The following is a 26,476-nucleotide window of genomic DNA, read 5'->3' as shown; positions in this document are numbered from 1 at the left end:
GTGTGTGTGTGTGCTCACGCGCTCGCAGCTATGGCGTCATACGCTGTGTGTTGAAGCGTGATGTAATAGACTTAGGGGACAAGGAACCAAAGAGGACAGCGGGCACAATTCTAATGTTTACTGAGACATATAATGTTCGAAGTGACAGCAAGGGCAGTGGGGGAGAAGACTTGTCAGCAGAGGTGGATCCCAGGTCTGGAGGGGAGCTGGCAGCAGCCTGTGGGGAGAATGAAAGACTAGGATGACGACACAGACATGCAGGCGGCCATGGCGGCCGGGGGCTTTGAAATGGTAGTGTGGTACAACCCAAAGAGGATACTCAGAAAGAGATGTGGGGTGTCAGTGGAGAGACTAGAGGAGGACTGAGACTCAGAGAAAGGGGAGGGCTGGGAAAGAAAGGTCGTAAAGCCTGGGAGTGAAAACTAAGGATGGGCAAAGACAGGAAACCGGGGTGGGACACCCGACACGTGAGTTGTGCAGAGCACAGAGGCCAATGGACCTTGGAGGGGTCTGGCCGCACCCAGTAGGCTGTGCCAGAAGGCCGTGACAGTGGCAGAGCCGGTGACCGCGCCAGGCTGGGCTGGGTTCTCTCTGTGGGTGTGCACGGCAAAGCTGCAGCCCGTGGGCCCTGGAGGGCCTTTCAGCTCCACATCCACCACGTGCATGTCTGTGAGGCTGCAGCCAGCAGAGAAGAGCAGTTAGTCCATCTGGCCTGTACACAGCTGGGCCACCTACTTCCTTTGCTCACCTAAGGTCGGCCACAAGCACCCCAATGACACGGTCGAAGCCTAGACTGGGGGCAGCCAGGGCAGCGGCTGCCATGGTGTTAGAGTTTCGGGGAGCCAAGGGGCAGAGCCCACGCACAGGGCCCTCGTAGAGCACTGTGCGGGGCCCACTGCTGTGTGCTGCAGCCAGGGATCCCTCCAGCCGGAAGCCATCAGGATGTGTGGCCATGGTGACTCGAAGGCTCTGGAAGCAATGGCAGGGTCAGGAGGCTGAGACGCTTACATGTTCCCTCAGGTGCAGCCCAGAGGGTTCTCACCTGGAGGCCACCGGCTGCATCCAATCTCTGGATGTCTTCAGCCCCCCACAGGGCTCCTCGGGCCACAAACACAGTATGGCCCCAGTGGTTTGAGGCCTCCATGAGCTGTTGCTCTGTGGTCTGGTCAGCCAGAGCTGAGGGAGACCCCACCTTGGGAGATGGATGGTAGAGAGAGGGAAGGCCAAGACATGGATCACTACTATAGGGCGGGATGCAGCCAACGTAGAAAAGGACTTACTGAGGGGTGAGGGGGCTCACCAGGAGGTTAGCATGGCGCAGGATTTGTACCCCTGATTCGTGGATTATATTTGGATGGGCCACTTCTACCACAAGGTCAGGGTGCCTGGAAGAGGGAGACATGGAGGAGGGCCTTGGAGAAGAATCAGGTCTCCTCAGGGTTTGGAGGGATGTCACTCCTTACCCTGGCTAGGGAGGGAAATGGGACAGTGGGTGCATTCTAGTTTATCTTTGTGTGCACTAAGGCACAAGGAGGCAGGCAGGAGCTTTGGGCAGGCTCCCATTCTGCTGTGAGCCACTGACCTTTCCCCAAGGGTAGTAAGGTCTTGGAGCTGCAGGGCAGGGGGCACACTCCCTGCCATTCGTCCAGGGTCTCGGTTCCATACAAAAACAAGTTCTAGGCCCAGTTCTGATCCCTGAGCCAGAAGGCGGGACACAAGGGATTGTCCTGCAGAGAAGGGGAGGGCTAGAGATCCAAGGAAAGAACAGAGACCACTCCCCTACTCAGGGAGGTGGAGAGGGGGATGGGGAGAGACACAAAGAAGGGCGGGCAGACATGGGGCAGTGAGACACAGAATTCCTGAGAGAGAAAGCCTGAGAGTGATATCCCAGAGACCGAGAGAGAGGGACAGAGGCAGAGAGTGAGAGCACGAGAGAGAGAGAGAGAGAGAGAGAGAGAGAGAGAGAGAGAGAGAGGGAGGAAACCAAAGAGGAGAGGGGAACAGAGGTGTAGAGAGACAAAGAGAGGGGAGAGAGACCCAGAAAGAGAAAGAGATAGACAGGCAGACAGAATACATAGAAAGCCAAAGAGAAGAGACAGAGGCCCAGACACACAGAGAGAGAGAGACAGAAAGAGGGATAGAGACCCAGACAGAAGAGAGACAGAGATGAGACCAAGAGGAAAGTCAGAGAGAGAGAGAGAGAGAAGAGAGAGAGAGAGAGAGAGAGAGAGAGAGAGAGAGAGAGAGAGAGAGACTGAGATACCTCAGAGACCCAGAGAGAAGACAGAGACCTAGAGAGAGGCACACACACACACACACACACACACACACACACACACACACACACGAGAGAGGGAGACAGCGACAGAACCGGAGAGAGGAAGGCCCAGTGTGTGGGCAGAAGGCAGGCTGCGCTGGCAGATTAGCGTGAAAGATACGTGGGAACAGATGTTTCTGGGACTTTAGGATAGGGCCGTAGAAGGAGGCCCCAGGTTAGTTCAGACTCACCCAGGCGGCCATAACCCACAATCCCCACCTTCTGAGGGACTAGAGGGGCCATACTGGTGGCCTTGGCCTTTAGCACGGTGTCCGGTTGTGGGGGCTCTTCAGTGCTTGCTGGGCTCTGTACTGGGCGTAAGCAGTGAATGATCTTTAGAGCTTGACCCTTGACCCTCTCCACTGGAGCCAGAGGGAGGGAGCAGGCTGGTGGGGGGGGGGTGCTTTTTTTCTGGGAGCCCTCTGCCCTCCTGTGCTGGCTGGCGTGGTGGCTTGGGAGCTAGGCCTCGTGTGGCTCTGTGTGGCTCTGTGTGCCCACTAATCCACTGCCTCCTGTGCACCCCACACTCTCCCATGCCTCATGAGGTAGAAAAATCCCTTCGCAGCACCCCCTCCTCAGGCTGGCCAGCAGGTTGTCATGGAAACTGTATTTTGCTTGGGACAGAGGAAGAAGTGGGGACAGGAACTTGGGTCTTCCACCAGGTCCCTTGCAGACCTCTTCATCTGGCTGGAATGTCATGTGGTCCTTCACGCCCACCTGTGTCCTGTCTTCCCCAGTCCTCCATGCCCCTCAGTCCTGGCCAGAGTCCCCTCCCCCACCCTACAGTCTAATTGCCCTTGAGCTCACCTCAGCTGTCCTGGGCATCACTCATCCCACCTCGAGGCTACAGTCCCCTGCCTCTTTGCATTCCTGGTCCCCTGCATCCTCTCCCACCCCCATCCCATTCATGAAGGAGGGGCCTGCATAGCTGGGGGAGTTCCTAAGTGCCCCCAGAATGAGTCCAGCCATCGCCTGGCAGGCCTGGCATAGGACAAGGCAGGCTGCGGCAGGCCAGCTCCCTGCCCCCATTGCCACCTGGTACAGCCGCAGTGTTGCCATGGTAACCAGGATCCTAGCCGAGATAGCTGCAGAGAAGGCAGGAAAGATGGAGAGCGAACTCCAAGAGCATGCGCAACAGCCCTGTCCCGGACTTCCTCAGCACAGAGGGGCCGGGCAGGGAGGGAGATGGGGGCAGACATCCGACAGTTGTCACAGATAAAGAAGCCACTTAGCGCTGGGACAGAGGAGAAGATGCAGTGGGGGTAGAAACATCGGGAAGAGGTGGGGACAGGGAGAAGGGAGCATACGCACAGGGTGCAAGGAGTTCTGGGGGGACTTCCTGCTCTCCCACATCTGGTGAAGGCGTGTACCCTGGGGCCTTCAGTGCCCACACAAGGGTCTAGATCTATGCATGACGGGCCAGGTGTCCATGTGCTGAATGCTTGGCTCTGGCTACCTCTCTACCTCCCTAGGCCTCCTCAGACTTCCTGGGCAATCCTGTTTCTCTGGAGGCTGAACCTTGGACAACGTGGGTCACTCTGAGAGGTCACTAATATCTCCACTCCAGCACCACCCAGTCCTGGCTCAGCTGCACATTTTCCTCCTCGGTGATTGCAGATCCTGCAGGTGACTCTGCCCTCCATGTGCCCTGGTCTGTTTACAACGTCCCTCATGTGGCCCAAGCCTGTTTATTTTGTGTGCCCGCCCTTGTACAAACTGTCTCCTGACTAGCCAGTGATGTGTGTGAAGTGGAGGAGACTCTCCTGTAGGGACACAACCACTTGCACAGTAGTGTCACCAGAAAGTCCTGTGGCCTCCCTGACCTTCAGGTCACCAGTTGTGGCCTTCCTGGACAGCTGAGTCTGCAGATGGTCATGTCAGGAGAGGTTCCGCTGCTGTGAAGCCCCTAAACTGCATGATGGCATCCCTCCTCCGGGGAGGCACACATGGATGGCCCCAGCAACCAGGAGAGGCCGGGATGGAGCTTTCCTGCCAGTTTTCAGAGGGAGCCCAGCCCTGCCAGCACTGTGACCTTGGACTTGCAGCCCTCAGAACCCCAACATCCCACAGTTCTGTTGTCCCAAGCCGTGGTGGAGCATTGCAGTCCTAGGTCCTTCTGGGTTGTGTGTGTGTGCGTGTGCGTGTGCGTGAGTGTGTGTGTGTGTGTGCGCGCGCGTGTGTGTGTGTGTGCGCGCGTGCGTGTGTGTGTGTGCGTGTGTGTGTGCGTGAGTGTGTGTGTGCGTGTGTGTGTGCGTGAGTGTGTGTGTGTGCGCGCGCGTGTGTGTGTGCGTGTGTGTGTGTGTGTGTGCGCGTGAGTGTGTGTGTGCGTGTGCGTGTGCGTGTGCGTGTGCGTGTGTGTGTGTGTGTGTGTGAGTCAGGCACCAGAGTCAGAAAGGAAAGACAGCCAGAGATGGAGATGGAGACAGAGACACACAGAAGGGCAGAGGGCAAGCCCCTAGCACATCCCCGGAAGGGCAGCCAGGAAGATGGAACAATGCTATGTCCTGCGTGAGCCTGTTCCTCTCCGGGATCTTGGGAATGCAGAGTCCCAGAGCTGTAACTTCGGGGGGCCCACTCTCCTCTCCTGGGAGGACAGCATCACTGGCTGGCCATCCTCTCCTGGTCCCACCCACAGTGGCTTTGTGCACTGTCTTCAATACTTTCATGACCAAAAAAATTTTTTTTTTTACTTTTTCCATGTTTTTTTTTTTTTTTTTAAAGTAATTACAGAGCAGGTAGTGATTGACGCAAACCTCCCTTCAGTATCAAAAGAGTCTGTGGGGCGGGTGGGGCCGGCCAGGGCCGCGAGTGGAGCTCGCTGTTGGGGACATTGTCGGAGTTGCCCCCTGGGCTCTGGTGAAGTTGTCTGTCTCTTGTGTTTTGAGGGTGGAGGAGTAGGAGGGAAGGACAGGCGTCAAACTGCAAAGAAAGAAAGAAAAAAGAAAGAGCCGTAAAAGGAGGGTTGGGATGAGGGGAAAGGGTACCCCTCGAAGAAGCTCCTCTCCCCTGGAAGGTGGCGGGCAGGGCAGGTGGGCAGAGGACACGGCAAGGTGGAGGGCCGGGCCACCTCTCCTGATCTCCAGGTCCTTTCCTGTCGCAGGATGCCGGGCGCCGCCGGGCAGCGCGGCACGCAGGAGCATCCCCGGCCGACGTCCTGCAGCGTCCCTGCGCGCCCAGGTTTAGATTTGTGTCTCTTGCACGTTCTCCTTGGAGCCGCTCTTGAAGAGCAGAGGTTCGTGGATGGAGTTGAGGCCGGGGCCCTTGGCCCCGCACCCGCCTCCTGGGTTGCCGCCGTAGTGTGCCTTGAAGGCGGCCGCCACGTAGTGGTGGTGGTTGAGGTGGTCTCGCTCCAGCGCCGGAAGGGCCAGGTGGCTGTCCCCGCCCACGCCCGCGCCTCCGGCCACAGCGGCGGCCGCGGCCACCGACACAGCGGAGGCGGCGGGAAGCTCGTCCTCCACGTTGATGATCTCCACGGTGCGCGTGGGCCCGTGGTGCTTGTGCAGCTGGTGCTGCTTGCGCAGCTTGTAGAAGGCCACCAGCATCACAGCGGCCATGAAGGTGATGGCCACGAAGCAGCCGATGATTATTTTGGTGGTCTTCATGACGTCGTCTAGGTCCTTAAGCGCGTTCTCCGTCACGTCCGTGATGGGCACCGTGAACGCCTTCTCCGTGGGCCGCGAGGAGCGTGGGGCCGGCGCCGTGGTGGACGCCGAGGCCGGGGCTGCGGCATCAGGCCGGCCACCGCCCCATGCGCCGTCGGTCGTGGGCCCCGGGGGCTCCTTTTCCGTACCCCGGGGCTGCTGCGACTCCTCACCCGGCTGTGTCTCCAGCGTCTCCACGGTCACCGTGGTGAAGTAGGTGTAGCCGCCCGCGCCCCCTGCACCGCCCCCACCCCCGGGGCCCCCGCCCCCAGCCCCCCCTGCGGCCACAGGGTCCACGGCCGACACGTTAAGCGTGGCCGAGGCAGTGGTGTTGCCGGCCGAGTTTGTCACCATGCACGTGTACTGGCCCGTGTCCTGCACGGTGACATTGGTGAAGTTGAGCGTGCCATCGTGCAGGACTGAGATGCGCACGCGGTAGGAACCATGCGTCATGAGCGTGCCATTAGGTGTCAGCCAGTTGACAGAAGTCATGGATGTGCCTGTGCGACACTTGAGCTCGGCCGCCATACCCTCGGTAACATTGAGGTCTGTGGGTGGTTCCACGATGACCGGGGCGTAGCAGGTGAAGTGTGACTGGTCCAGCTCACCGATGTAGCGGCCCTTGAGGCCAGCGGGCGCGTGGCAGCGTGCGCAACATGTGGTGTTGCTGGGCACTGTTTCCTTTAGCCACCAGCTGAGCCACAGCACATCACAGTTGCAGTGCCAGGGGTTGTGGTTGAGGTGGACGCGCTCTAGGCGGTGCAGGGGCGTGAAAAGGTCGTGTGGCAGCGACATCAGGTTGTTGTGGGACAGGTTTAGTTCCTCTAGCGACTTGAGGTCGTCAAAGGCATTTCGCTCGATGGTGGCCACTTGGGCATGCATCAGCCACAGCTTACGCAGGCTGGTGAGGCCCTGGAAAGAGCCGGGGCGAATTAGGTCCAGCCGGTTCCCTGACAGCTCCAACTCCTCCAGACGCACAAGCGCTGTGAGGTTGGGGATGTCCTTTAGGTTGCACATGCCCAGATTGAGGTAGCGCAGGTTCACCAGCCCCTCGAAGGCCGCCTCTGATATGTACTCCAGCCGCTTGAGCTCGCCCAGGTCCAGGCGGCGCAGTGAGGGCACGCGGTTGAAGGCATAGGATGGGATGCTTTCGATGGGGTTGTTGCGCAGCCACAGCTCCCGGAGCTTAGACAGGTACTCGAAGGCCTGTGTGGGCACTGTGGTCAGCCTGTTGTCGAAGAGTTCCAGTGTGTTGAGACTAGGCAGCCCATTGAATGCGCCCACCTCAATCTTGCGCACCAGGTTCTTGCTCAGCTGCAGGATCTCCAGGTGCCTGAGGTGCTTGAATGTGTCTGTGCGGATCACCTGCGGGGAGACTAGCGTCAGTGCATCTGACAAGCCTGGGAACAGCAGGGCTTTCCAGTTCACAGCAGGAGAATGAGACTCAGTGGTCAGCATGTGGTGCAAAGGACAAGACCCAGGGCCTCCGAGATGCAAGGTGCTGGACAGGGGCTCTATGACTGAACCTCTGTAGAGCCCCTCACTGGAGGACTCGAAGTAGATGATCTACACCGAGCCACGCCTCAGCCCCTCACTGGGGGATTCTAGGCAGGTGGGTGCTCGATCAGCGAGCCATGTCCAGCCCCTCACTGGGGGAGTCTAGGCAGGTCTTCTACCATTAACCTTCATCCCCAGCTGTCTTTTTACTTTTCATTTGGAGACAGGGTCTCATTAAGTTCCTGAGACTGGCCTCAAACTTTTGATCTTGGTACTTCAGGCTTCTGACTACCTGGGAAGTCAAGCCTGTGCCTCCATGCCTGACTTACTCGTGCTTCTTCTGCCCCAGGACGCTTTCCACACACGCCTGTCACTCACCCTTCAACAGTCCTATAATTTCTCTGCTTCCAAAGGAGGAGGGAGGCTTACTACATGGCTTGCTGGGTGCCGAGCTGGTGGGCCTGCCTCCCTCTTGCTGTCTGTTTTTATGGACAGATACAGAAATCGAGGCTGTGGAGGTAATGAGCAGCACAGCCCTCCCCCAGCACTGCCTCCTCTTCCTGACTGTGGGACATGTCACCTGACCATTGTCCGGGTCAATTCCCTCAGGAGAGGAAGGGGGCAGAGGCAGTTAGCTGAGAAGAGACCGTGCACATGCCTTAGGCTGCTGGAGTTCCTTGAGCCCGACTTCTCCTCACCTCAGGATCCTCACTGTTGTTCGCATGGGCTTGGAGGGCGCTCCACCCCGGGGAGTGGAGCCCTGACCTACTAACCCAAAGCCCTCATTAATGCGTCCAAGGGCATCAGCCCTGAAGCCCCACCCCCACCCTCAGTGTCTGACTGTATATCTCCTCCTCTCCACCCTATCCCCAGCTCCACCCCACCCGCATCCCCCCACCATACCCTGCAAAGGTGTTTAGACCCACAGACGGTCACTTCCCTACTCACAGCATGCTCCGGTATTCTCCTACCCCGTTCAAGCTGCACACCTATACGACAGGGACAGTTATGTCCCAAACAAACTTAAAAAAAAATTGAGACAGGGTCTCATGTAGCCCAGGCTGGCCTTGAATTCACAGGATGTGATAACTTGAATTCCAAATCCTCCTGCCTCCACTTACATGGTGGTATTACTGGATGTAGAGATTACAGGCATTCACCAACATGTGATTCATGCAGTGCTGGGGCTGGAGCCCTGGACTTTCTGCATGCTAGGCAGCCACTCTATCAACTGCATCCTTGCCAAGATCCCCTGAGAGCCACGGCCCCGCTTCAAGCAGCCCATTGCCATCACCTTCCTCCTTCTTCTGTGCTCCCCGGGGCTGCAAACTCACTCCTGCCTCCAAGCCTGTGTACCTGCGCCTCCCTCGGCCTCCAAGCGCTAGCTACTTCCTCTCCTGGTCAACTTCCCAGCCCTTCCATGCCAAGATCAGGGTTGCCTGCTCTGGAGGATGTCCTGGCTGTATCCCCCATGGGCGTGAGGTGACCATGTGGCTGTGTGTCACTCACAGAGCCTGGGCCCTGGGTTTATGAGCAGAGCTTCCCTCTGCCACAGAATGAGCTTGTAACCATGTCCTCTCAGAACTCCTGTCTGGGACACCCACTCTTTCTTGGTGCTGGGGAACCCATGGCCTGGAGGGCTCTCAGATTCATCTGATCACAGAGCCACACCTCCTCACTTGAGTTACGTGGGTGCTTTGCCACTGAGCCACCAGCACATTTCGTGAGGACAGTGAAAAACCTAGGCACCTTGCTGGTCCATGGAGGTGCTGTGGTTTTAGGGGAAAGTGAAGGAGGGGAGAGAGCAGAGCATGGTGACTCACACACAGAATTAGTCCCAGCACTCGGGAGTCTGAAGCAGGATTATTATGAGTTGAGGTCTCCTAAACTGCAGTGAGACCAAGTCTCAACCCCGCCTCCACTCTAGCCCTTAAGAAGAAAACTCAGGAAGTCCCACTCACTGTGGTAGGTTAAGTGGCTGGAGCCTGGACTGAGATTTCAAGTGCGGGGGACAGAGAGAGGGGCTGTGGAGGGAAGGGGCTCCTCAAGGCACACTATCTGGTCCCCTGGGCCAAGCCTGGCTGGCACCAAGTCAGAACCACAAACAGAGCAAGCATCTGTAAGCCTTTCTTTGCTATTGATGGGAGTCACCTGTGCTCTTTGTAAGGAAAAATAGCAAGGAAAGGAAAGTCTGGGAAACAGTATTCAGCCATGTTAGCCATTCAACACATCCATTCATGCCTTTCTTCCTTCTTTGAAAAGTATATATTTTGTGTGTAGGAGTGTTTGCCTGCAGGTGTGTATGTGCACCATGTGTGTGGTACCCACAGAGGCCAGAAGAGGGCAACGGGTCCCTTGGAACTAGATGCTGGGAACTGAACCCAGGTTCTCTGCAAGGGCAGCAAGTGCTCTTAAGTGTGCAGGCATCTCTCCAGCCTCAATCTCCTTTTCTATGTGTACAAAATTATAGATGATTAAATTTTAAGTTTTCAAATTTTTTGAGACTTTGTAGCTCAGGCTGGCCTTGACCTGGAGCCAAGTCTCCTGTTTTGGCCTCCTGAGTAGCCAGGAATACAGGTGTGTGATGGGGTCACCAATCCCAATTGAAGTTTAATCAGATTGGATTGAGAAATGTTGGGAGATTAGTAAAACCCACATCTGAATGTTCCAGACAGTGTGGGTCCAGAGACCAGGAAATAATGAAGCTTAGACCTAATAATACATGTTTAATCCAGTGAGGGGCTGGAGGTATGGCTCAGTGGTAGTGAACTTCCCTAGGATCTCCCAGAGACGGCCTGGGAGCATGACTCAGTGCAGTCCCTGCCTAGAATCCCCTAGCAAGGGGCTGGGATGTGGCTTAGAGGTAAGGCCCTTGTCTAGAATCCCCTGTGAGGAGCTGGGGGTGTGGCTCAGTGGTAGAATACTTGCCTATTGTATGTGAGGTTCTGTGTGCAGTGGTGTAGCCCCACAGGAATACTTGTTCTGAAGTTTCAACTCAGCAGATCATCATCAATACCTGTCCTGTGTTCTGACCTCTGCTTTTCCCCAACACCTTCCCTTCAAATCAGTGGCCAGAGTTATCCAAGGTACAGTTCTGACCTCAGTGACTTCAGTGTGTATCTGTGCATACACACACACACACACACACACACACACACACACACACACACTGCTCTCTACCACGCTCTCCTCTGCTCCAGTCACACCAGGGGCACACACAGGTCCCCTTCACTGGTCATACTCTGTCTAGGTTCTCAGCCCCCTCCTGAGATGCTCTCTCTTTCTGGAACTCCTAGGAAAGACATTTGGTATCTCCTGCTCACCTACCCCAGATGGTTCCACTCATCACACGGAGTTTTTACTAGCTCCATCATATTGGCTGCCACTGGTTTGACACGCTGTGACTCTTGTCTGGACTGTGAGCCTTGTGTAGAGACCTTGGCAATGAGGTCTGTACTCAGAGCATTCAGCTCAATGCCTAGGTCACTGAGCCAGGTCTGAGGGTGAATGGACCAGGGAGAGTAAGGCCGTGTGATGGGTAATACAGCCAGCTTAACAGGATCTAGTCACTAGGACACAAGACTCTGGGTACACCTGTCAAAGTGTTTCTAGATTGGGTTCATAGAAGTGGAAGACCCACCCTGGGTGTGGAGGGCGCCATCCTATGGGCTAGAGGTTCCGGATTGAATAAAAAGGGGAAATTGAGCTGAACACCTGTGGACTGGATGCAGTGTGACCAGGACACTCCTGCCACCATGGCTTCACTGACAGGTTGGACAGCACCACCCAGAACTGTGAGCCATAATAAGCCCTTCTCCCCTGAAGTTGCTTTTGTCAGATATTCTGATGAGAAAAGAAAGTCATCAATACAGACCGGTGCCCAGGTGTGCTGGGGGACTGCCTGCTGATCGTTCAGGATGAGTGACAATGCCAGCCCCCAGTGACCAAATCAGAGTGTGCTGATGCCTACCACCCCAGCACTTGGGAAGCTGAGGCAGGAGGGTTGCTGTGAGTTCAAGGAGGCAGGATTGTGAGTTTTAGGCAAGGTCATCAAACTTACTATGCAGCCAAGGAAGACCTTGAACTCCTGATCCTCCTATCTCCGCCTCCCAAGTGCGGGGATTCCAAGAGAGTGCCACCACACCTGGTTTACACAGGGCTGGCTGGAGACTGAACTCAGGGCTTCATGAATGCTAGGCAATCACTCCAGGAACTCAGTCCCAACCCCACCCTGAAGTCCCTGCCTTTTGGTAGAAAGCTTAGCTTATTTACCTTTATTGTAACCGTGAACTCACAGGAATCACTCAGTGCTACCTGATGTTTGCGCCTATCCTTTCTCACCTGTGGAGTGGATTTCTTCTCATCCCATCTACCCTCCACTGCTTTAGAATTTATAGATGGCCTCTTCTCTCTAGTGCTTATCTTAAAACACGAAGGTGGTGTGAATAGGAATGGATCCCATAGGCTCATGTATTTGAATCTTGGCCTCAGGGAGTGGTGCTACTTGAGGGATTAGGAGGTGTGGCCTTGTTGAAGGAAGTGTGTCACTGGGGGTGGGCTTTGGGGTTTCAAATGCTCAGGCCAGGCCCAGTGTTTCCTTTTCTCTTCCTGCTGCCTGGGATGCAGAACTCTCAGCTGCCTCTCCTGCACCATATCCACCTGCATGCTGCCATGTTCCCCTGCCATGGTAACAATGGACTATAAGCCAGCCCCAATTAAATGCTTTTTCTTTGTAAGAGTTGCTGTGGTCATGGTGTCTCTTTGCAGCAACAGAACATTGACTAAGACAAACACTCTCTTTTTTCTTAGGGTTTTTTTTTTTTTTTCTGTTAGACAGACATCTTATCATGTAATCCAGGATGGCTTCAAAGTCTCCTGCCTCAGTCTCTTGAGTGCTGGGATGACATGTTTATACCTCCCTGCAACAACCTTAAATCGGAACAGGCATGCCTTAAGAGCACAGCTATTGATTCCTTTCTTCCCTTCCCAAACAATACAAGGCTGATCCTACTTCTTCTGTATCTAAACCAAAGAGCCATCCCAAGGGGCCCCAGCAAGGTGAGTGAGTGAGTGAGTGTGTGTGTGTGTGTGTGTGTGTGTGTGTGTGTGTGTGTGTGTAATGGCTCTTAGGCTGCAGTTGGAAATCCTGTCATAGGGTGGTCAGCCACATCCTGTTCCCACCCATACACGAAGGGATGCAAGGCTCTAAAGAGCAAAGTCAGTTGTCCTGTCTCCTCTCAGAATCAGGACTCAAACTTGCCTTCTACTGGATCAAGACATGGAGGCCTGGCCACGTCTGCTGCCGACCACTCAAGCCAGGGGAGCAGGACTTAGGGGTGACCTGTGCTGTGTGAGCTGTAGGGACCACCTGGCCACACAGTTGCAGGTGCTGATCTCTTCATAAGACTCTTTCCTTCCTTCTTCCTCTCTCCCTCCCCCTCCCTCCCTCCTTCCCTCCTCCTTTCTTCTCCCTTCCTTTTTGGCTAGGCTGGCCTCAATCTCCTTAAGAGGCCAAAGACGGCTTGAACTTCAACCCTCCTGCCTCCATCTCCCACATGCTGGGATGACAGGTCTGCCCCATGAAGATCAAACCCAGGGCCTCATATATGGCAGGCCGGCACTACTATACCAACTGAGCTACAATGCCAGCCTCCCTCTGCCCTCAACACCTTTTGAGATGGGGTTGCCACACAGCTCTGGTTGCCCTGGAAGCCTAGGCAAGCACCACCATGCTGGTTTATGGATCTCTGAGGTCTGAATGTCCACATCGTTCTGGGCCTTGGGGATGGACGTGGACAGGACAGACACAGTCCTGACCTTGCAGAGCCTGCAGTATGATAATTAATCACCCATTGTGGTGTAACTGTGGAGCTTCCAGCCTGCTTGGGTGATGGGCCTCAGTACCCCAACACCATCTGAAACACTCTAGACCAGAAGGTGTGGCCCAGATTAGAGGTGGATCTTCTCACCTCAGGAGATCTGGATTAAAGGTGAATCTTCCCACTTCAAATTATTTAATTTTTTGTTTGTTTTTGTTTTGTTTTTGAGACAGGGTTTCTCTGTACATCCTTGACTGTCCTGGAACTCACTCTGTAGACCAGACTGGCCTAGAACTCAGAGATCTGCCTGCCTCTGCCTCCCAAGTGCTGGGATTAAAGGCGTGGGCTGCCATGCCAGACTCAAATTATTTAATATGAAAAAAAAATCCCTCACAGTTGTGTCTAGCCGTTTGTGTTTTAGTTCATTCCAAGTGTCGTCAAGTTGACAACCAAGAACAGCCATGACAGTAGCCTTGTGGCGTATCTCCATCCATTCTGTCAGTTGTATTCCCCTAGGGAACCCTAATATAATCATTGACAAGCACCGTGGTGACCAGCTGTTGGGGCAGGGAGTCCTCAGTCTCTTGCCCAACTCTGCGGTGACACAGGAGACAGGGAGTCCCGGGGTCTGGGGTGACAGACCCCAGCTGGCCACATCCATCCCCTTAGTCCTTCAGCAACATGTGCTGATCCTCGCCTGGCTCCTTGCCAGAGCAGAGGACCGAGGGGGCACTCATGCCGGGGCCTGGCCTCCCGAGGGCACCGCGCATGTCTGTGACCAGTGCTGGAGTTGAGGGAACCGCACTGTTCTGCCGGGGCTTTTAAGAAAACAAACTGTCAGGAGATCCTTTATTAAAAATTTAACTGTGGTAGGAAAATGATTAAGTGGACGTTCATCCTAATGCTATTAAGATAAATTGTTTTCATACGTCCTGAATGTAATGAAGCCGGGAAAAAAGTTGAGCAAGCTTATGAGGGTTATGGTTGTTTTGTTTTTTATGTCACAATTTTTTGTTTTCAAGTTTAAAAGATACTCGGACTGGGGATATGGCTGACTCAGATAAGTGTTGGCCATGCAAGCTTGATGTCCTGAGTTTGACCTCCAGAGCCCACATGAGAATCTGGGTGCAGCGGTACACATCTGAACCCCAACACTAGGGAGATGGAGGCAGGCCGATTCCTGGGGCTGGAGAGCCAATGTAGCCTAATAAGTGAGCTTCAGGTAAAAATGTGAGAGGGGGGCGAGGAAGACACTTGATGCCAACCTCTGGCCTCCACACACACACACACACACACACACACACACACACACACACACGCAACACATACAACATACCACACAGCACACACGCACACACACAGAGCACATACACACACACCACACACAACATACCACACAGCACACACGCACACACACACACACACCACACACAACATACCACACAGCACACACACACATACACATACACACATACACACACACATACACACACACACACATACACACACACATACACACACACAGCACACACACAGCACACACACATACACACACAGCACACACAACATACCACACAGCACACACACACAGCACACACACACATACACACACACCACACACAACATACCACACAGCACACACACACACACATGCACACAACACATACAACATACCACACAGCACACATGCACACAGACACAGCACATACACACACTCACACACACACGTGCACACACAGAGCACACACATACACACACACCACATACACATATGCACACATACCACACACCTACACACACACAGCACACACATACTACACACATACACACACACCACACAGCACACACATACACACACACACCACATATACACATGCACACATACCACACCACACACACACACACACACACACAGAGCACACACATACCACACACATACACACATACCTCACAGAACATACCACACAGCACACACACACACACACATACACACACACACACACATACACACACACACACACACACACACACACACACACACAACAAAAAAAGCAAAGCAGACCAGCTGTTTTGCTGGTGGCTTCCGTGTTTGTCCCTTGTCCTTTGATAGGGTGCCTTCCTTTCCCTCGGGGACTTCTTCGGTGACTAGCACACGGCTGAGGCCAGGCGTTGGTACAGGATGGGCCACTGAGTCCCCCAGGCCAGGACTGGCCTCCTTCCTTCCTTCCTCTGCCAGAGCCTGGAGTCCCCTCCTGCATGAACTAGTGAGTGTGAGGAGCTGTGCTGAGAAAGCGGAGCCCTGATTCCCCCTCCTGATTGCTGTCTCACTCTCCCAGGCCTCTGTGCCTGCTGTCCTAAGGGAGGGCTGGCAGGGCTGGAGTGCCTCCTCCTGCCTCTCCTGGGCCGTGAGGAAGTGCAGCTGGGGAAGATGACCCCCAGCCTTCACTTCCTTCACGGAGGTGGAGTCTCAGAGCCTTAGCCTGCCCAAGTGAGGACTAGGTGGCCCTGGGGCACAGAGGCCACAACAGTGACAGCTGTACACAGGGTGATGGGAGAGACGTGTGGGCCACCATGGCCTTGTTCTACACCATGCTGGTGCTGTAAGTGCCACGCTCGGTGAGCACTCTACCACCTGGGCCACACCCCCTCCCAAGCCCCCAAACTTTCCAGTAGCTCTGACGAGTGCCTGTTATCCTCACTTTGCCCAGGATGAAGCTGAGGTCTGGGCGGTTCCCATAATGTCCCTGAGGCTGCGAGTGGACGGTATATGTCCCTGGACATGGAGCACATGGGAACTGATGGCGGCTGAGCTGTGGGAGGAAGAAGGTGCCTGTGCTCTGAAGGACCTCTTGGTCACAGTGTTTTAGGGTCAGGGCATGGGATGGGTGGGGATGGGACTGAGGTCAAAGGAAGGACATGTTGTCTCCTGGCTGTAGTCCCAGCATGCAAGAGGATTATGGGAAGTTGCAGGCCAGCCTGGGCTATAGAGTAGAACTCGGCCTCACCCCTGACCTTCACCCCTGCACTGCAGCCCCTGGCTGCTTGCAGTCACGTGCATGAGCACACACACATGCAAGATGCAACCCTCTCGAAAATGTGTATTTCCCAATTGCCAACAAAATGTTAATATTCTCACCACGTGCACAAAGAAGATAAACAACCCCCCTCTGTCCTTCCTCTCTTGTGCGTGCACATGCTTGCGCACGCACGCACACAGCCCAACAAACAACACACACACACACACACACACACACACACACACACAGGCCAGGGGAAGGCACAGCTGGTGAAGCATTTGCCCAGTTGGCAGCAGGTCCAGAGTTGGACTCCCAGAACCCACATCAAAAGCCAGGTGTGACGGCAGGTGTCTGTCCTTCAGGCCAGGGATGCCAGGAGCTCACTACCTGGATAGCCTGGCTGACAGCTAGGCACCAAGCCAGTGAGAGACCTCCTCACAGGACATGGTTACTACCTGAGAGATGGTATCTGAAGCTGTCCTCTGGCCTCCACACATGCATGAACACACACAGACACACACACACACACACACAGACACACACACACACACACACACACACACACACACACACACGTCAGGGTGGGGCTGTAGCTCACTTGGTGGAGAGTTCAAGGAGCATGCACCACATAAACTAGGTGTGGTGGCTAGTCATTCAGCCTTTGGGAGGTGGAGGCAGGAGGATCAGGAGTTCAGGGCCACCTTCCACCATGCAGTGCATTCAAGGCCGGCCTGAGATAAATGAGACCTTACCTCAAATAAGAAAAGGAAGGTGGAGAAAAAGAAAAACAACCTGACCCCACAAACAGCTCAGTTGAAGGAGGCAGGTGTGTGGCCCCTCCCCAGGCTCCTCAGATGCGGGAAGGAGGTACCCACCCAGGTGCAGTCTTCAGCCTCTGCCCCCCTATCTACAGCAGGGGCTCTACTGCTGACCTATACCCCACCCACTTTTTACATTTTATTTTGAGAAATGGCTTTAAAAAGTCTCCCAGGCTGTCTTTGAACACTCAGTCCCCCTGCCTCAGCGTCCTGAGTCGCAGTGAAGCCGGGCCTCTGCTACCACTCTGGGCTTTGCATCTGCTACTTCTGTTCACTTGTCCTGATTGCAGAAAGTATCGAAGGCCTTCAATGGACAATATTTAGAAAACAAAACACCATTGGAGAAGTTAAATTCTCAAGAGAGAAGCATGGGTAGTATTTTTGTGTGTTCCTTGTGAAACGTTTCTTTAAAAGATTTATTTATAGCTGAGTGGTGGTGGTGCACACCTTTAATCCCAGCACTCAGGAGGCAGAGGCAGGCTGATCTCTGTGAGTTCGAGGCCAGCCTGGTCTCTAGAGGGAGTTTCAGGACAGCCAGAGCCACACAGAGAAACCCTGTCTCAAAATACAAAAGAAAAGAAAAGATGTATTTATTATTAGGTGTCTGGTTTTCACACTCTGGGTGTGAGTATGTACATCACGTGTCCAGTGCCCACAAAGGCAAGAAGAGGATTTCAAATCCCCACGGAACTGGAGTTTCATGCGGTTGTGAGCTGCTGTGTGGCTGCTGGGTCCCAAACCTGGGTCCTCTGCAAGAACAACCCTTTCAAATTTTTTTAACTAAAAATTTTTCATGGGGGCTAGAGAGATGGCTCAGTGGTTAAGAGCACAGGCTGCTCTTCCAGAGGACCCAGGTTCAATTCCCAGCACCCACATGGCAACTCACCACTATGTATGATTTCCGTTCCAGGGGATCCAACACCCTCACACAGATATGAATGTAGGCAAAATACCAATGGACATAAAATAAAAATTAAATAAATTATAAAAATTCTATGCATATATGTATTTTGCCTACATATATGTATTTGTACCATGTGTGCCTGATGCCCTCAGAAGTCAGAAAAGGACATCAAAATTGGGAGGTTGTCAGACACTATATGGGTGCTGGGAACTGAACCCAGGTCAGTGTTCCTAACAGCTGGACCGTGTCTCCAACCCCACTCCTTGTGAAGTTTTAAAATATTAACACTACGGGATCATTTGGTGTTCCTCGTATTTTTTGAAAGCTCAGTAATATTGAGATGGAGTCTCACTATGAAGCCTTAAACTCCTGGCAATCCTCCTGCCTCAGGCTTCTGAATGCTGGGGTGTCGGTTATGTAGCCCCACACCTCGCTAACTATTTGGTGTCGTATATGGGGCATTTGGAAGTGTCTCGTGATCTTCTTTAAGACCTCATTGTGAATAACCTATGCGGAATCCACAGAGGGAGTGTGGGAAATCCCGCCCCCAGCTACAGCCATGCAGTATCCAAGGTGGGGGCACGGGGTAGCACACACCCGGGTTTTCGCGGTGTGGGACGCTAGGCCATCTTCACACGGGAAGGGTTTGAACCTTGTCTTCCTTCCCGCGGTGGGTGTGGGAGGAGTGCTCCACAGCCTCTGTAGTGCCGGTGGCGCTTGGCTAAGTTAGGTGCACACATAGCCCAGGAGCAGCAGTTCCTCCAGACATACGCTCTGCAGGGCCCAGGAGAGGGGATGCACACACAGGGACCAAGCTCAATGCCCAGCACTCACAGGAAGAACTAAGTGTATGGCTAACAATCGTGGTCTCAGCATAGAGAAATGGAGACGGGCGGATCCTTGGGGCTGGCTGGGTAGCTAGCCCAGCTGATGTGATGAGTTCCAAGCCCATGAGGATCCTGTCTCAAAAATGAGGTGGACAGCTCCCAGCGAGTAACACCCAGGTGGGACTCTGACCACCTACACACACACACACACACACACACACACACACACACCCAACATGTGTGCAAGCAAACAAACTGAGAAAGACCTACCACTCCCACAGGAGTCCCCAAGTGTGATTTTGTAGCAAGGGAGAGGGTAGGTGGGCCAGCAAGGGGAGTCCTGAAGCAGTTAGGGTGACAGAAGAGACACACATGGCTGAGGGAACATGGGGACAAAGAACCAGCTCCACAGTAGTTTTATTTGCATAAATTAAACAGACACATGCATGCACTGCATACACACAGACACACATGCATGCATGCATACACACACACACACACACACACACACACACGCACACACACACACACACATGTACACGGCGGCAGGAAGGCAGAGACCACCATGAGCATCTGAGGGTGGTTGTGGGGCAGGGGGGAGATGAGGATGGGTTAGAGAGGAAGGATGTGTGTGGTAAGGAGCCCGGCCATGTGGAGCAGCTTCCGGAGAAGATGAGGGGATGGAGGGGTAGCTGTCCAACATCTGCTTCCCACACCCCAACTTCTCCAGGGCCTGGTGATCTGTCAATAGGCCAGAGTAACCCTGGGGCTGCAAGTTCTGTTAGGTTGTAAAGTCCAGACCAGCCGGGGAACTGGGGAGCACTGGGGAACTGCTGATTTAAGAAAAAGAAAACACTCTGGACTCCACCCTCAGCACCACAAACCAACCAACCTAAACAAAACAAAATCAAGTGAGAAGAGCCACTCACTGTCCCTGCCCTGTGGTGGAGGCTTTCCCGGCCACCCCCCCACACAGCCATGGAGGTCACATTTTGGAGAGAACCCTGTCAGTATCCTTAGAGTCCCTCCAGTGCCCAGTGTGGTTCTCTCTGCCCCCACCAAGTGGAGTGCTCCCAGGCCAGGCTATGTGGAAACAGGTGGTGGGACTCTCAGCCATGCAGGTTCTCACAGGGGAGCACTGTGGGGAAAGGGACCCTGCTCAGTAGGACTCCTGCTCACAGCTGAGGATGCGGCCGGGAATGGCGGAAGTACACCTGGGAGTTGTGGAGGCAGGTGATAAGCCAGCCATCAGGCAACAGTGTGTGTGTGTGTGTGTGTGTGTGTGTGTGTGTGTGTGTGGTCTCTAAGGATGGTCTGTTGAGTGTGTGTGTGCGTGCAAGTGTGCACGCACATGCCTGTGTGCACAGGGCCAGGTATGTGATCAAATGACACCACTGCGTAGTGCTTCTCTGATCTTGAACTCTGACCCAGCAGGCACACGTCTAGGAACAGGTTGCAAGGGCTGAGTCTGGAGCAATGGGGAGATGTGGCATGGACGTCTCCACTTGCAACTGAGCAGTGAGTAGTCTTTCTTCTTTTGTGCTTGCTGTCACCACGCTGAGACCCAAAAGCAAGGCGAGCAAGCACTCTTGGCTGGAGCCATATGCCCACCTGCCCAGCCTCTCTGCTGATGTCTGTAATGAGTGTGTAGAATCCCAGAGCTTGGGCATCCAGCCATTTAACTAGTCTCTTCTTGATGACAAGAATACTATGCTTTCAACAAACCACACTAGGCACCAGGCCTGTTGGTGTATGCATTTAGTCTCAGCACTTTGGAGACAGAGTTCAAGGCCAGCTTGGGACACATAATGAAAATCTATTCCAAAAACCATAAACCAAGCCAAAGCTAGTGGCACAGGCCTGGCATCTCAGGCCCTCAAATAGGCAAGATGACAAGCGTACAGTGTGCCTGGGTTATAGAGTAGGTTCAAGGCCAGCCTGGGCAACTGAGTGAAAACCTGTCTCAAAACAGAAAGTGAACAGAGGGTCAGAGACATGGCCAGTGGCAGAGCCCCTTCCTAGAATCTTCCAGTGTGTTTGGGGCGGCTGTGGCTTAGTGGTAGAGCACCTGCCTGGCATGTTGGAGGCCCTGGGTTCCCTCCCCAATACTGCAAAACAAAAGCCCAGCAATGACAGCTGAGAAAACACTCCTGGCTGCACCATCAGGTGCCAATACCCAACCTCGAGGCAACATTAAACACCGTGGCTCTGGATTCTGGAAAGAAAGCAGGCTGAGGCCATGGCTGAGGGGAAAAGCGATTGATGCACACGCAGGAGGAGCAGCATTCGAGCTCCAGCACCAATGGAAAAGCCAGGCATGGTGGTGGACATCTGTAACCCCAGCACTGGGAAGGAAGACAGGAGGATCCCTGAGGCTTGCTGGCCAGGCAGCCTAGTGGTCTGTACCCTCCAGTTCAGAGAGAGACCCTGCTCCAAAAAAGGGTGGAGCGTGATCATGGAAGACACCTGACATCTACCTGTGGCTTCCACCTGCACGTAAATAACACACACACACACACACACACACACACACACACACACACACACACCGAAGCAAAGAACCTTCCTGCTAGCCAGGCAGGACCCTGAGTATGCGCTGGGACATCGGCTTGGGAACTCCAGACGGGAAGGAGAGCTATCTGAGCCTGTGGGTCTGCGAGTAGCTTTTGTCTCTGTATGTTTATCTAAGTGTATTTTCTAGTTTTCCTAAATTAATTTGTATTCATTCTGTAATAAATAATTAAAAGATGCATTTACATAAGCCCAGAAAGGTATGAAAACAAATGTAAACAGGAGTTATTTATATCTGGGTGGTGGGATGTGATGATTTTTTTAAAACATGGATAATTAAAACCATTACTTTTTTTCTTTTGTTGTGTGCTGGTTCGTTGGTTGGATTTGACACATGGTCTCTCTGTGGCCCAGGCTGGTCTGGAACTCACTATGTAGCTCAGGGTGGCTTTCATGGTTATCCTCCTGGGATGCTAGGTGCACAGCACCATGCCAAGCCAGCATTACATCGCTTGCTCCTGCCACCTGGAAGGTAGGTCCTTGAGGGGGACTAGACTCACGGCCTTTCTGCTCTGGATCTCAGCTTTTATGGAAGACCAGCAACTTCTACAACAGAAACAGAGCCCCTAAATGGTGACTAATGAGAATGTTCTGATTTCTACTGTGATGCTTCATCCTTTGATGATGTCCATGTTGTGGCAAAGGGTCTTCCCCTAGTGAGGGGCATAGACAGCCCAGCAGAGGCTGCAGCTGCAGGGATGTGGGTGCAGACTTGCAGCCAACTGGCAGAAATGGTGACTTACAGTCTGTTCAAGGAGGCAGCTGGCGAGGTGGGCTTGGAGAGACAGAGATAGCCCCAGGAGCACTGGGTGGTGGCTCTGGGTCTCAAGTTTCTCTGGTTCACCCATCCTTGCTTCCCAGCCACCCAGAAAGGGTCTGCTGCCCACCCCCAGGGCTTCCATTCTTCCCAGAGTCTAGCTTTCCAGGAGAGTTATGTGGGACTGCTGACCCCTCTGCTGAGGACTGGGGGTCTGGGACCTTCTGTGAGGGTGCCCTCCTCTCTCCCATCTGTATGAAATGGGTACAAAGCAGTCTGTGTGAGGACTTGGAACTGACTAGATGCCTTTAAAACGGTGGCCTTCAGCCAAGTATGGGTCCACAACTGTAATCCTAGCACACAGGAGATTGAAGCAAGACAGTCACTGCAAGTTGGGGACAATCTGGGCTACAGAGCAGGTGTAAGGTCAGCCTGAGCTATGGAAAGACTTCCAAACCAGTTGGAGATGCAGAGTGAGACCCCGACCTTATCTCAAGCAAGCAAACAAACAAAACAAACAAACGAACAAATAAATAAGAAAAGCAAAACAAAACCCAAGAAACAGCCAACAACAAAGGACTCCCTCTGGTGAGCCCGGCATCTGAGGACAGCTGCAGATGTTGGGAAAGCAGTGGCCAGGGGCTGCCAGCACTCTGCAGCACTCAGGACAGCTCCACCTCAGCCTCCGGTTCCAAATGTCACACCCCAGGGGTGGGAGGCGGCGCCCCACAGCCCCCTCTGCCCCAGCGCTCCAAACAAAGACAGCTAAAGTCATCTGCAGCCCCTACTAACTCCTATGCCAGTGCCAGCCCTATACCCTCGACCCCTTGGTCCCCATCATTCATCCAGCTAGCTCCCCAGGACCGGAATGAGTCCTCACTTTCTAGAAGAAGGTATTGAATCTTGCTGGGAGATGCCATCCCGGGCCAACAACAGCAAGGGTGAGGTGGAAGGGCCTCTCCTGACCACCTCAAGGCAACCTGTCCTGTGGTGTGAGGGCGTGGCAGACACCCCAGGAAAACGCACACAGGCTGGAAATACATCGCAAAGGTGGGCAGGACGACGACGCGAGGAGCTGATGCGCAGGCGCCAGGAACTCCAGGATGAGAGGGATGGGAAGGGAGGCAGAGGCTTACACCCTTTGTGCTCTGACCCACGGGCCAAGCAGCGATGGAGGCGGGCTCACCTGGATGCTGTTCTCTTGCAGGTTCAGGTAGCGGGTGTTGACAGGGATGCTGGCAGGCACCTCGGCCAGCTCCCTCCGCGTGCAGATCACCCGGCTGGCCTGGTTGCTGCAGGAGCAGGCTGCTGGGCAGGAGGTGGCTGGCGGGGAGCCTCCTCCAGCGGCTGAGGTCACGGCCACACCGCCCCCACCGGCCCCCAGGGGTGGGGAGAAGAGCCACAGGAGCAGGAGAGCCCCGTGGGGCCAGGACATCCTACCAGGCGGCAGCAGGGGGCACGGGGAGCCACGGGTGTGGGCTTGCGCCATCCTCAATGTTCATACTCTGAGGGCACGCTGGGGGGCTGTGGGAGGAGAGAGGGTGTTGGTCAGTAAGCGGCGGGACTCTGGTTGCCCTGATTCACCCGCGAAACTCTGCCAGAAGCCCTCACCCCTGCTCACAACCAAAGGTTTAGGGACCTGGCCTGCCTGTGCTGGGCCCGTCTTCTCCTGGGCCATTCTGCAGTAAGGATAACTGAGGCCAAGAGAGGACATTTGCGCCCAAGGTCACTTGGTCAGTAAATAACAAAGTCAGCTAGATTCAAACTTAGGTGTTACCAAGCCTGGGATGCAGGGGCTGCCTTCTTAGGGGCTCAGGATGCAGAGGCAGGAACATTGCAAGTTCCAGGCTAGCTTGGGCAATGCAGTGAGTGAGACCTTGCTCAAAACTAAAAAGGCAACATGTGGCTGAGTGGTGGAGCCCATTCCTAGTGTGTCCAGGGCCCTTGGCTCCATCCCCAAGGCTTTAAAAAAATTTAAAATTGCATTGATTTCAGTTAGACAGGTAAGTATGTAGAGATGGAGGGTCAGACAGACAGTGAGGCAAAGACTCTGCCAGGTGAAGCACAAAGCTAACCAACTCCCATCACACCCAAGCAGGTCCCCGGGGGGGGGGGGCAGCCTCCACCCCTCCACCCCCTTCCCTACATGTCTCCTCCCAGGTGTCACGCACCAGCCTGTATGGGTTTTTATTTCTGAATAGGTCTGTATTCCCTCCTTCCCACCCTGGGGTCCCCCTCCCTCCTCTCAGGCCCTATCCTGTCCTAGACTAGGAGGAGAGGTGATTGGGCTTCTGGGAGGAGGTGGGAGGCTGCAGGGCACCCCCACCCGGTGGCGGCAGAGTTGGAGACCACAGCAGTGCCCCCTGTGCCTCAAGATTGCAGGCACTCTGCGAGGTCCCGCCTGTGGCGGGACCTGTGCCAGCAACTGTCACAGGATGGGGCTGAGGGAACTGACGGAGTGGGAAGGGGCAGTGGGGACCCCCATGTCTCGGTCTGCGGTATGGGAAGTCGGCATCACTGCACCCTTCCAGCCTGTCCCCTGCTTTCCTGAGCCCCAGCTGGGAGGGACTCAGGCTATCCAAATGGCGGGCAGGGAGGACAGTACCTGCAGCCAGCACAGCGGGCGCCCTTCCTATGCCTCGGCCGGCAGGCCGGCCGCCTGTGGAGGGCGGAAGCTGCTGGAGTGTGCGCCAGGCCATCTCAAGGCCCACTGGGTGGCAGAGGGGGTTTGGCCCCAGGACTCGCCCTCTGGCTTTCAATGTCCCCCTCCACACAGTGTCCCCCGAGTGCTCACACTCATAGAGTCCCCATGAGACGGGAAGGGGGTCCCCATAAACACGATACCCACCCACTCACACAAACAGCAGGGACAGACACACCCTCGCACATGGCCTCTCCAATCCACGGACACAGGGCTGTCCCCCCCCCACGCAGGTGCGCATGAGCACACACACACACACACACACACACACACACACACACTCCTGCAGCCTCCAAGATTTTAACCCAGATAGAAATGTGTGTGCCGCTGTGTGTCTGAGCAAGTGTGTGAAGGCAGGAGATGGAGACAGAGACAGAGATGGAGACAGAGATAGGGAGAGACAATGAGAGACAGACCAAGAGGCAGTGACAGAGATGTGAGTGCCATAGAGACAGACCAGAGATAGAAGGGAAAAAAAAAAAAAGGACAAAGGCAAAAACCAGGACAGAGATAGACAGGGACCGCGACAGAGACTGTCACAGAGAGGCAGAAACAGAGAAATAGACGAAAAGAGAGACAAAGATGGAGAGATGACCCAGGAACAGAGACAGACAGAAGCAGAGAGGCGGAGACATGAGGACAGAAGCGTAGACTGAGCTGAGATAGCGGGACACAGAGACAGAGCCCCCCCGCCCAGGACTGGCCACCAGGCCCTGCCCCACACTGGCCTGTCCCAGCAGGGGCTATGGGGTCTTTGTTCCCACACATGTGGCCAGCGAGCCTTCTCCTCAGTCCACCCTGGGTCCACTGTCCCCACTTCCTGAGACTCTGGCTATGACCAGCCCATACCCTCTAAGCCAAGGATCCGGTGCGGTGCGGTGCTCACTGAGCCCACCATCCCCCAGGCCAGCACCCGGGTCTCCTCCCCCACCAAGACTGCCAGCGCACACCCCATCAGGGCTTCTGCAGCGGCTCCCTCCTTCCCCTCCCGCCTCTCCTGCCTCCATCTCCTTGTCCTTGTCTCCCCGCTCCCAGAGCACACACACTGAGGGACACTCACCCTGGTGGCTTGGCTTCTGACGGCCTCTTCTCTGTGCCCCAGGCCCCCCCTCCACATGGCTGCAGTTGCCCCAAGCCAGGCCCTGCCACCCCAGCTTCCTGCTGCTTCCTGCTGAGCTTGTGCTGGGGGGGGGGCGCAGGGGCTTCTTGGGTCTCCCTGCACCCCCCCCTCGTCTGTCGCCCTTCCCACCCTCTAGGGGAGCCCGGCCTTCTTCTCTTGACCACCACACAAGCAAGCCCTTGCCTCCTCCGGTCCTGTGCCCTCCACTTTAGTCCCCCCACACCAGCTTCCTTTCTTTCCACTCGAAGACCCAGCTTCTGCCCCTCTCCCCAGCTCCCCGACTCTGTCTTGCCTCGCCGAGGACCACTGGACCCCTTGTCTGTCTGTCCTCCTCCTCACTGTCCCCGTCACCCTGTCATTGCCGGAAGCCTGGCTCAGCCAGGTTTCATCTGTCTGTCTGTCTGTCCTGGGGCCTGCCTCGTCGTCCCTCTCCCAGCTCTGCCTCTCTTCCTTTCTCTGCGATTACAATTTCTAGTCACACGGCAGT

At 54.8% G+C, this 26,476-nt stretch overlaps 2 protein-coding genes across 2 annotated transcripts; both read right to left on the bottom strand.

Annotated features, from left to right (window-relative positions):
- Nucleotides 1-108: 108 nt before the first annotated feature.
- Nucleotides 109-5,457, bottom strand: Aspdh (aspartate dehydrogenase domain containing). Its single transcript, XM_059243828.1, has 8 exons — nt 5,385-5,457; nt 2,509-2,679; nt 1,583-1,727; nt 1,301-1,385; nt 1,043-1,192; nt 749-969; nt 521-675; nt 109-217 (listed from the first exon to the last, which is right to left on the bottom strand). The coding sequence occupies exons 1-8, from the start codon at nt 5,455-5,457 to the stop codon at nt 174-176; spliced, it is 1,044 nt and encodes a 347-aa protein (XP_059099811.1). The 3' UTR covers nt 109-173.
- On the bottom strand, nt 5,039-26,476 carry Lrrc4b (leucine rich repeat containing 4B). The gene is made up of 3 exons (XM_059278065.1): nt 25,930-26,476; nt 23,355-23,692; nt 5,039-7,323 (listed from the first exon to the last, which is right to left on the bottom strand). Exons 2-3 carry the CDS (start codon nt 23,655-23,657, stop codon nt 5,497-5,499), a joined length of 2,130 nt encoding a protein of 709 aa, XP_059134048.1. The 5' UTR covers nt 23,658-23,692; nt 25,930-26,476; the 3' UTR covers nt 5,039-5,496.

Source organism: Peromyscus eremicus, chromosome 1, assembly GCF_949786415.1.
Source record: "Peromyscus eremicus chromosome 1, PerEre_H2_v1, whole genome shotgun sequence".
Taxonomy (NCBI): domain Eukaryota; kingdom Metazoa; phylum Chordata; class Mammalia; order Rodentia; family Cricetidae; genus Peromyscus; species Peromyscus eremicus.
This window is presented reverse-complemented; position numbering and strand designations above follow the sequence as displayed.